A 15,966-nucleotide genomic window follows, 5' to 3' on the forward strand; every position below is an offset into this window, starting at 1 on the left:
TACACCAAGGGTTACTGCTTTATTTTCAAATAAGTACAGATTTATAAATTGCAATTGTATTAATTACAAAACATCACTTTTATACCAAACAAAAATATAATTATGTATTATGTACAATTTGAACACAATCATAGTAAGAGTTTTATGGGACTGGCACCACATACATCTTCTCCCAGTCCCATAAAACTCTTACTATGATTGTGTTCAAATCATATTGAAAGGTGATATTACAGTTTTCTGATAATGTACACCAAAATTAAACCACTTAAATATCAACTTTGGAATCTGTGATGACGCACAACTTAAAATTCCTTCACAATATAACCACAGTATATTTTCACTTCATAATATAGAACTGCACTTCATATAATTCAATATAAAATCACATTACCAAGAAATATTACTACCTTACTAAGTTCATGTTTTTCCACCACCTGCTACTCTGATCTCTCACAAGAACAGAAGATGCTCAAATCTTAGAGCTTAACCTCAAGATAACAACATAAATTTGCAGTGCCATCTTAAGCATCTGTTTACGGAGTTAAATAATTTCATGATTATTATTATTATTATTATTATTATTATTATTATTATTATTATTATTATTATTATTATTGGGATTTCTTACAGCAAAACTTAGATTTTATCACTTTAACTTTAAATTGCTTCACTCGTGAACTGAATGTAATTTTAAAACTTTATCCCAGAGTTTTGCATTTAGAGCTTATCTTTTAGTGTAGATTCAGTGTCATTTTAATTGAAACAGTTTTATTTTGAAGTGTGGCACATACCGCTATGCTACAGGGTTACTGATAGGTTATGAAGCACGACTTACTCACAACCCTGACAGTCAGCATAAACTCTACATCCCACAAGTTAACATCTGATAGAGTGTTTTAAGTGAAACTCCAAAATGGGGATGACTGTTCACTGTAGGCCGCTGTATAATTCATACCATTTGAAAAAGTCACCTGTTATTTTTTTTTTTAACTGTGACCAATATATTTCACCCATGAAACCAGGTCCTTCCCTCACTGACCAGCATTCACATTCACCTGAGGACTAATCAGCACCACCCTCTCCTCATTCTCCAATCAACAAACACTATACAAGCCACTCTCAGTCATTCACTCATTGTCTGGTCTCGTATGTATTAATGACATTTTCTCTGCAGTCATTCAAGCTCCAGACTCCCGTTTGTCCTCCAGTAATCGGCTACCCTTCCTTCGTCCTAGCTTTCAGAGCAACAGGATTCGCTCCTATCTACTTCCTCATTCATTGACTCGGATTCCCGTGATATCCCTGGGTGTGTGTTTGTGTGTGCTGCTACGTTGTAGTGCTTTGTACTGTTCTTTCCTGATATACTGTACATGTTCACAGACTTCAATAAACCTCACTCTGTTCTGCTTACCTTGGTCCATAGCGTGTGTATCATTACAATATTTGAGTAAAAATAAATTACAAAAATATACCAAAAAAGTCATTAAAAAGTGTTCATGTTTCACAATACTGGTACAGTTTTAACAGTTTCCTCTAAATAAACTGAGCATTACCGTATACAGCTACAATGAGGTCATAGTGACAGTCAATATTTTCCCAAACTGAAATTTATCAGAAATCAGAGGATTTGAGTACAGCATTGAGGCATTGACATGCATACTGTATAACAGTCACAGTCACAGTTAAACAACCTGAACAAAAGCATTTTACAAATAAAATCATTCAGCTTTTGGTCAGTGTTGGTCAGTTACCAGCTCTGGTCAGTGTTATGCAGGCAAACAGCTAGTCACTCTGCTAGAACTGGTAACAGGCCCTGAACATACAGACACAGAGAGCAAAGAGAAAAGGAATAACTGCTACAAGATTATACAATAGCAGAGGTAGGTGTTAAAAAGGCTAAACAAACATTCATGAGGTCTCTGCAAGGCATATGTATGGGATCGTACAAAGACTGTTAGTCCATTATGTATTGTTGTTGTTAGTTGTTAGTAAATGCGTTTAACAGCAAATTTGTGATGGTGCAGTTTAATCAGGGACTGAAAGTTCTGCACTCCTGCCATCATTCCTACAAACAGACACCATTAGATGGTGTTATTAATAATAACAACACCATTATCGCCAACATTTTAAATGTTCATGTAGATTTATCAGATTTTTACCACAAGCCGTTGACAAGCTTTGGGTTTAATTCTCCTAGCTAATTACACTTCTAAAGGCATGGAATTATTCAGAGGAATTTTATCGGAAATTACACAGATGCCAGCATCTGCACGGTGTGGAACATGAGGCTCTGGGTGAAGTTAATGTAGTTCAGATACAGAAAAGAGTGCTTTCCTGCACCATTACATGTCCTTGTCTTTCTTGATCTCTTTTTCACGGCTGGACTTGAGGAAGTCAGTACGGAGCAACCGGTAGAACAGAACAATGTTCATGAGGGTCATGATGGCCAGACCCACGCTGCCCACCGTGTAGCTGAAAAGGGGAATATGATCACGGTTCAGCACCAACCAGCGTGTCATCCATGCCAACGTATTGATGCGGAACACCACATACGTGCCCAGATTGATCATGCTGTTCACACGGTACACCGTGCTCTTGGCGGTACTGGCCATCCGCAACATCTGCCTCAGGTGCAGGAAGATGGAGTTGATCTCCACAAGCAGGGCCACAACCGCAAAACCCACATAGCGACATGTCAGCACCGACAGCCCAAAGCAGGAGATCACCTGCAAAAATACAAGGTTAAAAACTGTTATAGTTAAAGCTGCACATTACATCAATTTTCTTTTAAAAAATAGTGACAGTGCAGAATTATTCTAAAAGAATTTCTTATAGGATTGTACATATTTTTTTTTACATTTCCTATATTTTGCCCCAGAAATTTGCTTTAATATATTAAAAATCAATACAAGCTTACATTTCACAACATATTACATCAAAACAGCAAAGTATACGACAACAATAATGATAGTGACTGTAGTTTATATGAAGACTGCTTGGTTATGAGGTGAGTGTATATTACGCAGTGATTTCTGTGGAAGTGGGTGGATTTGTTGATGTAAGCATTTAGGATCGCGGTTCTAGCGTGGTTTAGAAGAGTGGTTCTGGGATGCTTCATATCTTTCCATTAGTGTTTCCAATGAATATACAAACTGAAAAAAGATGCGTGTGCCTGCTGTTATACTTAGAAATGTTAGTAAGTTCTTGACATGTTATTTGTTCTATATTGAAAAGGAACTAAAAAAAAGATTAGTCAGAATCTGTGTGATGACATTAACATAAAATATGCTGTAGCTTCATATATCCATGTGATGTACATGTCCGGTCAGCTACATATCATAAAACACCTTTTTCCCTTTTTCATTTCTGGAAAACAGGGATTTATATGTATGTAAATAATACTATCCAAACAAAATTTTATACAAGGAAGTGGATAGGATGTACATCATGTTGCTCTGTGTGACTGTGGTTGAATTTTTTCTCCAGCTGTTTACTGCTATATGAATCATCCCAGTGCACACACTGTTATCTCATCAGGACGATGATCAGCTGAGGTTACGAGCACAAAGGCACAATTGACCTGAGATGTGCTGCTGAGATCACACTGCATGGCACTAATCCTTATTTATCTGTCTGTGTATCATCAAGCAGCTCTTGACACAGGGACTGGTCAAATCAAACCCTTTAAACAAGTATATTCTATAGAAAGTTACATTTTTACTTTAACTTGATTTTCTAAATAAAAATCTAAAAAAAATATATATTTTTTTTAAATCTCACATTCCAGACTAGAAAAAAAAACACTTTTAGAAATCTAAGAACCCTTGAAAAACCATGTCTGGTGTATAGAGACATTTTATATTTTATTTATACATTTAAAATGTATTATATATTATTTATGGAGTATTTATACATATTAATGTCTGTTAATGATTTAAATAGTACATTTCATTACTAATTTATTCAAAGACAATATTGTGGCCTCTTCTATTAAAATGGTGTCTATTATCCTTGTTAAAACCAAAAATATTTGTTGTGACACGTTGGTTTATAATATATTTACTCTGGCATTAATATATTACTCATATATTCTCAAAGATGGAGATATGTTTAAAGAGCAAACGTCGTCTTCTTCATTCATCAATTATAAAAATAATTTTACAAATTTGACACAGCAGTTATTGACTACTTTTACTGTAACTGGACAGTCTGAATGATAATTTTGCACATGCCTCATACATCAGTCTGCAACTTGTTCAGTAAGCTGCAAAAACCCTCCACCAGGTGGCGTCCTGGGTCCATTGATCTAAAGAAGGACTTGGAATCTCTTGCTTCAATGAGTTCTCTGGGTTAACAATGACATGCTTGTTTAACTGTGACCAAAACAAGAATGTCTTAAAAATTATTACATTACACACCTCAACTGTTTGTCAACTTCAGACTTTCTTAGCGACATGCATCGTCATTGCCAAATGGACAGACTTGTATAATAAATATTTTATTATAGTCAATATTGCAGTCTTTGAACAGGCAGCCAGCAAACATGTCTAAGCCCATAACACACGCACGCACACGCACGCACGCACACGCACGCACACGCACACGCACGCACACACACGCACACACATATACACACACACACACACACACACACACACACACACACACACACACACACACACACACACACACACACAGTGCTTTGGTAAGAGACTATTAGGCCTGATGCTTCCCAGCCCAATCCAAAAAGCTGGAAACGCCTCAGATGGCCCTGTCCAAACTAACACACAACACAGCTGGGCCCGGCATTCAACAGTGTCACAACAACATTCACATTGACAGGGAAAATAGTGGCTGCTAATACAGCACAAACTGGCACATTTCTCACAGTGTGCTCTTTTCTGCAGCCAGTGATGTCTGTTTGTTTTCAACCAAGCATGTCATGTGTGGTTTTTTAAGTACATGGAACAGCTTGCTTGTAAATTAGCACACTATAAACATAAAAGGTTATATTGTAAACATGTCCACCAAATACACTGTGCATGTAGAATGCCCTTATGGTTAATATGATTTAGTTATAAGAAAGTATGAATTTGCTTTAAATTTGGAAAATAAAATCAATACTGGAAAATGTAATGCTTAACAATGTATCTCTCTCAGTCCTTCAGGCCTCAAACTCTTTTCCATATTATAGACTGGATATGTATCACTTTATTTTACAGACTGATTTATTTTATTACTTTAAAACAATTGATCAACCCTTAGTCAGACACTGCAGACTTAGTCAGACATTGGTATTCCACATAACCCTTATACTGTAAGCCTAATCTTTTTGTTATATCTTTTGTTATCCAATTCAGAGAGATTGAAAAACTGCAGCATTCCTAAACTTGGACTGAGTTAACTACATTCAAAAATGAGTTGTTACACTAACAACTGGACAACACGTGGTTGCTAAAAGTGGGAAACAAAGTCCAGAACAGACCTTATGTAAACCTTAAGGTGTGCCTCAATGCTGTGGTTTATATGTTTTTATGATGGTCCCATTATAGGGCAATGATGAACATAGCATATAACTTCCCACCTTATCTATAAAAGTACAACTAAAATTACAGATAAGCCTAAACACTGAAGTGATCCATATTATCTAACATCATGGAAACAAAGTCTGGAAAAGTCAGCAATTTAAAAAGATAAAAAGACAGTGGCCCACAAAGCCTGCAGTTACACAGGGTCCATCCACTCCTACACCCACAGCTTTACCCTGATAAACAACTGTGGTGACCATGCTTGCATTTTAGAATAGAAGGAAATCACCACTACAAAATATCTCCAATACATAGTTTTTTTTAGCTGATTGTTGAGTAAGAGGACAAATAATACATGTACTTAGACGATGTAATGAGACCCTATATGTCACCAAATATAAAAAAAAGAAGTTAGACTACAGTGAAGAGAAGATCCAGCAGCCATAAAAGACAGAGTGAGAGTAAACAAGCCAGATAAGAACAACAACAAAACCAATGGGATGATACTGAATGATTGTCATACAAAACACTTTGATGACTTCCTCCACCAAACAGACTTGTTCCCAATGAATAGAATGGTCTGCCATCAGAGCCTGAGCGATCTTGAGCCTGTGCCCTATGGTACACTTTACACTGAACTGCTGCCACCCTTATCTAAACAAAGACCAGCCCAAGATGTGAATGTCATCACATTCTACAACCCTGGTGCCTCCCGTGACAAGCAACTATACAAGGAGTGTTTCCACTGTATGGGCATTACTTAAATATAATATCCATAATATCTCTTCTGCTGCTTCCTGGGCATCACCATGCATCTTCTCCAAAAACATATTGTTCTTAGCATCTATTTAGTGTTTAGAGAATTACACAGTTACATCCATAGCAAGCATATTTCATTCTAGTCCTGGTACAGAGAACAATGTAGAAATGACTGTGGTATTCATATATACACTAAGAATGTCGAAGATACCAACCAAAAACACTTGAATTTAATCTAACATGCTGCTTTGATATTATACTTCCAGATAATCTAAAATGTCTTTTTAAATGGATCTATAAACTGATTGTGTTTATGTACAATTTTTCCAAAGTTACTAAAAAAAACACCTAACCAGATAACTATATCGTAAGCAACAGTGTAGATAAATTAAAGACAATCAGTATGAAATATTTCTAGATCTTGTTGCTACTTTAGATGAAGTTAACAATAAGAAACTCTTAGACTGGAAAAGTGAGTAGGATTGTTATTGAAACCAAGCTGCATACTTAGTAGGCAGGTGATACTTTCGATTAGACCACAGACATGTAAATTGCCTTGAAACTCAGTTCTTGAGCTTTTCCTGTTTAATATCTATATGCTCCCACCAGGCCAAATCCTATACACAAAAACATACTTTTCATAGAATTTCTGTGTCAGTAAACAAATGAATGAGCTGCAAATTTCTTAACTTAAAACAGAATTAATTGTATTTGTTAAATAAGCAAAAGATCAAGGCAACCAAGACTTAATACTTTATAACACTGGGTATCTATCAAGAATCTAGAGCTTTAAAGAACAACCTTATTATAGATTCAGATCCATTCAGATGTCTACAGTATGTAGTGACTTCAAAACAGGATGAATTAGATGAATACTTTTAGAGAACTCTACTTTTAGTCTATACAAAAAGAGAACTAGAAGATTAATTGTAAATAAATATCTATTAGGTTTGTTTCTAGAAGAGACAATGAAAACCATCTCTATAATAACTTTAATCACACACTAAGACTACAGGCCCTGAAACACAGGCAAGGCAGAGCACATTCACTTAAAAATTTATATATAATGGAGAGAAATTTTAAACAAATGGTGGCTTATTGAGGAAACAATCTCATGCCTAATGTGTCGTATGCACTGCGGAAGCAGTCAATTATATCTACTAGCCTCAGGGCATCTTTGAACAGCTGATAGCTGAGCAGACAGGTGGAACAACCACCATGTACAGGTGTCATACACACACACACACAAGCACTTTCTCGTTGAAGGTATTTATTATCTATAATGCCCACACACAGATTTATATCTAAAGCCCTCACAGTTCTCCTACTATACATACCAGCAACATAAACAAAGACCCTGCCAAATCATCAGTATGTGAGGTACAAAGCACCAGATGGTACAAGGGAGAGCAAACAGTGGATATAAAAAAATTGAGAAAATACAAAGAGGTGTATTAAGGTGTGGCTAAACACACCAGTGGAAAAAAAGAGGTAAACAGAACTGAGTATATTTAAAACTTGATAGTGGTACTGACTGTGAATGGCTGTGACTGAATTTCTGAGGCATGCTAGTGGTATTTTGGTCATGGGTGGAAGATTTAGGGAGCTACCGTGACAAAAGAAATTCCTGCTCCTTGTCACTCATAGCCACACCAAAAACCATGTCATGTAGTTAATCACTCTGGAGTGAACACTCCTTAGACCTCTTTTAACTAATCTGTAAGCATGAAAAACTGAATATGAGAGAAATGTCTCCTTTTTGGATCCGGACATTCTAATAGTACAACATAATGAAAGTGTTCTTTTGCACAATACATGAAAGCAAACTCACTGAAAAAATTTTATTACAATTATTTAATATTTCATGCACCATAGTGTTAAGAAATTATATTGCAAAATGTTTTGTGTACAAGTGTGAACTTTAAAATCCCACTCATACCTCAGTTGCTGTCTGAATTAAGTGAGTTTTTCCAAGTCTCTAGCCTAGAAAAGTAAGTAGGCAGTATACTGTAGATACAATGGTAATCTAAGAGGACAATGGATGTGATTACACACAAGAGCCTCTTCCTGTCTTTATCGTAACGTGCAAATGAAGCTGTGAACATGAGCACACAAGGACAAAGTCCAGACAAGGGGCAACCTTGTATGTGGTGCATTAAGAGACTTTCACTTAGAAGGACAGAAAAAAGTGTTTAACATTACAAAACTGCACTTTTTGTTCTTCATAAGGAGAGATAAATAGTCAAATATTTCCAAAGCTGTGATACATTCTGATTACAGATACAAAAAGAAGCCACACAAACACACAACCAAGATTTCCATGGGAACCAGAAGCAAATGTAGAAGCACTAAAATATCTAAACCATGCTCAGCTGACTGTGATCTAGGCTTAGCTGATCTCAAGCTATTGATGAGGACCAGGATAAGGCTTGGTATTCCTCAGGGATGAAGACCAGTTTATTTTGTTTATTTATTTCTATTTATTTTAGTCTCAACAACATTTACACAAAATTTAATTCCAATGCCTTTTAAAGACACAATTATGTGAGGTCTGTCGTTTTTACATTTCTGATCACACACTGGTGTTTATGTGTTGTAAACCTTCTAGTCATCATTAAAATCACATTTTCGTCAGTTAGTCAAGGTGTCGTGTATAATCCATACTAAACTTTAAAAAAAAAAAGATGGCGGAAATTCATAAGACCTAGGTGCTATTTCAATTACTATAAAACTAAACGGATTATCTACTAGACAGACTGTTGCTTAGTAACAGAGAAGATACACTTCACTGTTCTAAATAAGAACACAGATGCTTACAAGGGCCCTTCAGCCACCTAAGATACATACTGTAGAACAGTGGAAGAAGTAAAGCAGTAGGAGCTCAGAAGTTAGGTTCTTCGTTAGTGGCTATAGGTTCTTCTGCCAGAATGACAAATTGAAATGAATTTGTCTAAAGAATATTTATATGACAAAATCCATCTTCAATCCTTAAACACACAAATATGTTGTTCTTTCTGTTTTCCTGGAGAGAATGGGAATTGCTGTAGTACTTATGGCTGAGCTGGCATTGAGTGTTGTTCTGAAAGGATTAATGAGACTGTTGTGTCGTGTGTGGGTGAGGAACATAGAGATGAATTTTCCAGATCACGGGGAGGGTCTATAAGAGTGTGTGTGAGAAATTGGAATAACTGGAGTTGGGGGAAGGGCAAAATGACTTGTTTTCAATTGGGGTCTCCTTTCTGGAACCCAGATGCATTTGCCCAGAACATTTGGAGAGCAGATGTTGCTGCTTCTGTTAAAAAAAAAGAAGTGCTGAAGAAAGGGAACTCCTGATACCTGAATTAAATACACACCCCTTCCTTCCTCTCTCTTTTGCTACCTTCCATTTGCCATTGTTTACAATCCCAATTTCCAACAGTCTAAAACTGTAACTCTTGCCCTATATTTCTTAGTATCCATGTTACACTTTAACACAGCTAATATGAGGATGACCTTGATAAGTAAAAGGCTTATTGGTATTATAAAAAGCCTACACAAATGGCAGGTATTTGTTGTGTAAAAAATAAATGAGGAAAGCAATACAAAAGCTACAAAAAAAAAAAACACACCCAAAAAATACTTTCAACCTCCCTGAACCATGTGGAATAATGTCTTATGTTCTGATGAAACCAAAGTTGAACGTTTGCCAATAAAAACAGCACATCATTAAAAGAACACGCAGGTGGCAGCATCAGGAAGGCGGGAATAAAGAATAGATACTTTTCAGATACCAGTCAAAATTTTGTCAGAACATTTGAGATGAGAAGACATTTCAACTTTTTTGCAATAATGACCTGAAGCACGACCACAAATTAACAAAGAAATGGCTTTACAAAACAAGCTCAAGGTTTTGGAATGGACCAAATAGATCTATATCAAATGGAAAATCCTTGGGGTGACCAGAAGACGAGTCTGACAGAGCGTCAAGATGTGTTAAACTGATCAACTTTTACCCCACCCGGAAAAAAAGATCCTCTGATAAAAACCTTTATATGTGCTTCAACTACATATTAGTTTAGGAGTGTGAAACCAATTTACTGTACATTTCCTTATTATTTTTGCAAACATATTACATTGTTTAATATATAGATTGCAATTTCACAATAAAAGGTGAGAAAGGTTCTGAGAGGATTTAAAGGGGTGTGTAGACTTTTATGCTAATTCAGTATATTATCTTAATAAAATACATTTTTACAATTAACTTTTCCAAACAATAAAAATTTAGAACTCCATTGCTGTGTCTACCGCATACTTTAGTTACTGCTGGAGTAAATGGAAAGCATTAGCTCAGAATGGAAAGCTTTAGTTCCCAGACAACGTAACTGTGCAGAAGACTAATTGCAGAGGTTTAAATGATTTTAACAAGGAAAAATCTGCTTCTTTGATTGCAGGCACAAAATAAAGCTCCTTGGTCCTCCAGATTACATGAATATTGAAAATTAATGAATGAATTAATTAATTAATGCTTAATTGCTTCAGATAAAAAAAAAGAGGAAGCAAGTTTATTGACATTTTGGTGGAAAGTAAAATTGTTTCTATTTTGATTTTGAGTGAAGTGTCCATTTACTATCTGACCACCTATCTGACCAGCAGCACACAGCAAAACTTTAGGGGAAAAAAAACTTTAGGAAAATAGGACATGTCTCATGACTCTTATCGCAGGCAGGCTTCCACTTCATTTAGCAAACTCAATTCTGCTAAATAACAGAGGGATGAAATTAATTTAGCCTGGACCACTTGATATAAGTTAAATAGACAAAGTACACATTGGTGGAACTCTTGAAATTGTTTTTCCATGTATGTGTTTACTTTGAAATGCTTGCTCTGTAGGGTGAAACTTTCACTTTCCACTCCATCACCTTGGAAAGCCACAATATTTCCAGACACTTCTGCCAACTGGTACAGCCTATGTACAAAACTAAACACTTTTATAGCAACAATAAATCTTTCTTCATTTTTCCACTTATTCCGTTAACACAGATAGGGCGTTTGAAAATAACCATAACTATAAACTAAGCCAGAATTACCAAGGACTACTTATGCTACCCAAAAGTGAATTGTTGTACTGTTTGTGTTTATTAATATTTGGTCAAGCAATACATCCTCTTCCTTCACCTGTTCCACACATTAGGGTTTTTTTCATTTTCTCTGGAGGAACAGGAAGTTCAAGAGCTAGAGAGGAAAGTCTCTTTACTGCAAAAAGCCAGTATCCATAATCTACTGCTACTTGTAGTTCTAAATCTACATGAACACTCTGGCTAGTTCTACAAAAACATGGCTGCAAAAAAATCCTTTCCATAGAACCTTACATGACTAAGCTTTATTGTGAGGACAAAAATATCTGCCAGACAAGTGTGATCTGATGGTAATGGAATGTGTCCATTTACTACTTGACAGCATTCTTCTTTAATGCCGCATGCAAATGTTAGTTAAGTATCACAACAGCTTGAAGTTGAGAGCTGAGAAGAAAGATACATGTGGTGGTGAAGGAATATTCACAGTTCCATTGAGAATCTGGTGGCATTTTCATTCTAGACATTTCAATGAATGAGCTCCCAGGAAAAGACTGGACAAGAATAAAAAAGACTGGAGCTGGCTTCCTGCTTTGCACAGAAGAATCATGCAGTGATGTAAACACATTCACAAAGCCTCTGCATCCTACCAGGACAACAGATTATTGCTCTTGGGATATATTTAAAATATATATTCAGATATATTTAAGATATTTTAGATAAGATAAGATTAAGATATATTAACATATATTAATATACTTGATTTATTTCAAACAGGTTTGCATGTGAATACACTACATGCATTTTGTATTCTTTATATTCATTTTAAGTGTCTAATGGGGCCCTGCCTTAGTTTAAATATTTGCTATTAACCGGTTGTGAGACAAGTTGAACACTTTGAGGAAACAAGACATGCAGGCAGGAATATCAGGAATAGCAGCAATCACACAGTCTGGTTTCTATAATACTCTTTTCACATGGCAGTACTGTACGTTGATACTTTCAGTCATCTTACCTCTTGCCTTACATCGTTATTAGCATTTCTATGTCTATACTCACCACCATGTGATGAAACAGGAGCTCCCATGTTTGGTTGATCTTCTGACTAAAAACCATGTCAAAGAAGTCATATATGAAGTATCCTAGAAGAAACATATACTAATTAATTTCTCAAAAAAAAATCTGCTAATGGAAAAAAACAGCAACTTGTAGCATTTCAAGTACTTAAGGGCATAGCTCCCAAAACGATGGTAACCAAGATGCCAGTGACAGAGGCCTATTTATAACACATCTCCTACTATGAAGGTATCTATAGAAACGGAGTGGCAGAGAATGAACAGAACAAAATATTAAAAAGATCCCACATACAGTATGTATTCAGCATTAGATAAGCATTTCAGTATAATGGACATTATTCTGTTTTGAAATGGCATGATGTGGCTTTATTCTTATTTAGATAGGACACTTAAGTGCTTTGCTTATTGTGCTGAATTTTAGATGTTTTGCATTGAAATTCAATTCAAACAAACATTTTCCTGAGAAATCCCACCATGAGATTACTGATTATTTATATTGATTACACTGATTATCTATAGCAGAGTACCTGATTGTACTTTATTCTTTAAATAGTAACCAAAGAATTGATAAACACTTTCCAAAAAAAAGGAGGGGTTATCTATGATGGCATTCTTATCTCTACAAATTTGCGTTTCTGTGACATGTTATATACAAGGCATCTGTTGTTTGTTACGTGCAGACTTTGAACACCAACAATGCAACATTCTGGGTCAATGAGTTGTTGGTTATGTGAAAGGAACTGAATGCAAAAAGTTTTGCAACTCATGACATTGGTGGGAGGAGTACAATTTTTAATATAATAAAACTATAGATGCACATCTGTGTCATTATCGGACAAACATACAATAAACTTTTCATTTGAACTAGTGTCCCATTCATGTAGAGTCATGTGACTAAAGGCCTGGGTACATGTGCCTGGGACGGATCATAAAGCCACAAAGCTGCTCATTGACTCTCCAGCCACAGCTAACCTCTGCCAATTCCACGAGTGGGATACATTAAGATTTTAAAATATCTCTGGAATTTGGAAATTTGTGCTTGCTACTGGAAATTTCAATATCTACTCCCTGGCCAACATCTGCTTTAACAGCCAAAGCTCAAAATAACAGACTTACTAACAAAATAATAAAATAAAATAAAAAAGCATCTAGATTATACTTTATTTATTAAGGCCACACTAGGATTTTAAAAAATATTTAATTAACTTAATTTGCCCAACATTTAGCATAACACTGCATTATACCTAGCACCTAGATTAATCAGATTTTTCCAAAATATTCCTATAAATGTATGTTATACTAGTAAACTAAGATATTAAATTGGAAAATGCATTATTATTGTCAAATTAATCAATTTTTTAGCAGATTTGATTACTCAAGCCTTCATGTGCAACTACTGTAAGAGGCATGTGATGTATCAGGTGTATACGGATACAATCAGGATAAAAACACGAACTTGTATGTGCGAAATGTGAAAACCCAATCGGTTATACATACAGATGCATTCTTAGCAGTTTTATAGCAGCTTTCATTCACAGTTAATACTACTTCCAAGTTTTTTTCACGTTGTGGACTCCTGCAACAGTTTTTATTTTGCCTGGGTACTAAAGACGAAAAATAGTTTGACAGCTAGACAGCTATTTGAAACAACCCTCATGTGAGAGTTTCTGTCCATTACTAGTGCAATTTGTTGATAAACCCAGAATAGAACTTACCCTGTGACCTAGGTTTGTATGCCATTTGTCACTGGGAGGGAAGGCTGTGGCATGACCTTATAGATCAGCTCTAGCTCAGTTTGGGTGAGAAAGTGCCTCTAGTCTAATGGGATGGTGTTAAAAACCACCCCATTCTCCATAGATAGCTCTACAATGGACTGCATAAAGATGGAGTGCTTTAGTAAAACTGGTCAGTCCAAAGAATTGCATTATACCAATTCTTAGTTTTGGACGGTTCTTTAACAGCACATTCGGTGAAGTTAGACCGATCTGAGCCTTTAAATGAACTTTTATTTATTTATTTATTTATTTATTTATTTATTTATTCGTTCATTCATTCATTCATTCATTAATGAAACAAAAGGTTCTTCTTTGGGCAGATTAAGTTCACACCCAGACAAATTCCTGTACATGTAGATAGACTCTACAATCCCTGGCAATAAACCTGATTATGACATTCCAGAACAGGCGAGTTATTTTCCCCAATAACTCGTTGCTACAGAACACAACATATATTTAAAGCCCTACGACAAACTGTGTCAGGATTCAGGAGATACCGCAGTGTCTCCAAAACACGACCTGTTGCACTAAATGCACGTTCACTCGCACCGCATGTTGCAGGAAGGCACAAGCTTCTCCGGGGCAGCCGTGTGAATCGATCATGTTTCTCCCAGAACGAAAGCACATTTTTCTCTGATATTTACAGCTGACACTGACACTGACACTACTGAGTACCAAAACGTCTTATATCTGAGTAAGAAGTAACATCCTTACTATATTAGCATCCTAAATAGTCAGTCTAATCCAGTATCGTGTATGTAAACCATGTGATCGAGCTTGCTACCTGCTTCACTTACCGATTGACACACACACCAAAGCATGTGAGAGGACGGAGTGTGTTTCAATCAAATCTTCAGCCATCTGGGGGTGCATATAAAAACTAGGAAAGAGGAGCAGTCACTTTTTTTATTATTATTATTAACATCAATGGATATGAAGGAGTGATCAGAAGTGTGTGAAAGCAATGGGTGAGTGAGTGTGTGTGCGTGTGCGTGTGTGTGTGTGCGTGTATGCTGAACACTCACCAAAGCACAGCCCAGATTCCTGTGATGAGGCTGTGAACGAAAGATGTGGAGATGTTTCTCCATTTCCATATATTCCTCTGAGCCGTTTCGGGGACGTAGAGTTTACCAAGTCCTCGATTTACCAGATTGAAGAAGCCCACAGACGCGCCGGTTGTCAACAGCACTGACTGTAACTCCATGTTGTTTTCTAGCTCTGGTTTTGTCTGTCTGATGGCGTAAACCCCGGGTTTTCACGCGTACCGAGTCAGTAACACTACACACGCCTCAGAATTTCAAAATGTCTATTCCACTAAAGCTAAATGCGTCGTAGAAAGAAAGAAAAACGTCGTCTGCGTGATCGCCAGATTCAGTGTAGAGATTGAGTAGTTGGTTGTGTGCGTATTCGTAGTGTTACAAAACGCTTGTATAACTTTTACCCTCGGCACTAAGCAAACAGGAGAATCCCCGCCCATCAGCGCAGAGATCTGTCTGGAGGGATGGGCAAAGGCACAAGCAATACGCAGTCATACCAATCGTATCCGGATACCGGTAGAGAGAGTGTAAACAATGTGATTCTTTACTACTCAAATCTGATTGGTCAGGTGTTGATTGAGGTTCTAGAACTGACTATTCACTTGCTGACTATTCAAAGTACACACATCCTTTACTCAAGTAGAAGTACAGATACTCAGTTTTTAAAAGACGCCAGTAAAAGTAGAAGTACTGACTACACTCTTTTACTCAAGTGTGTGTGTGTGTGTGTGTGTGTGTGT

General features: G+C 36.4%; 1 protein-coding gene across 1 annotated transcript; it reads right to left on the reverse strand.

Moving 5' to 3' along the window:
* Positions 1 to 1,479: 1,479 nt before the first annotated feature.
* tlcd2 (TLC domain containing 2) lies at positions 1,480 to 15,735 on the reverse strand. Its single transcript, XM_027147835.2, has 4 exons — positions 15,215 to 15,735; positions 14,987 to 15,069; positions 12,398 to 12,480; positions 1,480 to 2,726 (listed from the first exon to the last, which is right to left on the reverse strand). The coding sequence occupies exons 1-4, from the start codon at positions 15,391 to 15,393 to the stop codon at positions 2,343 to 2,345; spliced, it is 729 nt and encodes a 242-aa protein (XP_027003636.1). The 5' UTR covers positions 15,394 to 15,735; the 3' UTR covers positions 1,480 to 2,342.
* Between the last annotated feature and the right edge of the window lie 231 nt (positions 15,736 to 15,966).

Source organism: Tachysurus fulvidraco, chromosome 11, assembly GCF_022655615.1.
Source record: "Tachysurus fulvidraco isolate hzauxx_2018 chromosome 11, HZAU_PFXX_2.0, whole genome shotgun sequence".
Lineage (NCBI taxonomy): Eukaryota > Metazoa > Chordata > Actinopteri > Siluriformes > Bagridae > Tachysurus > Tachysurus fulvidraco.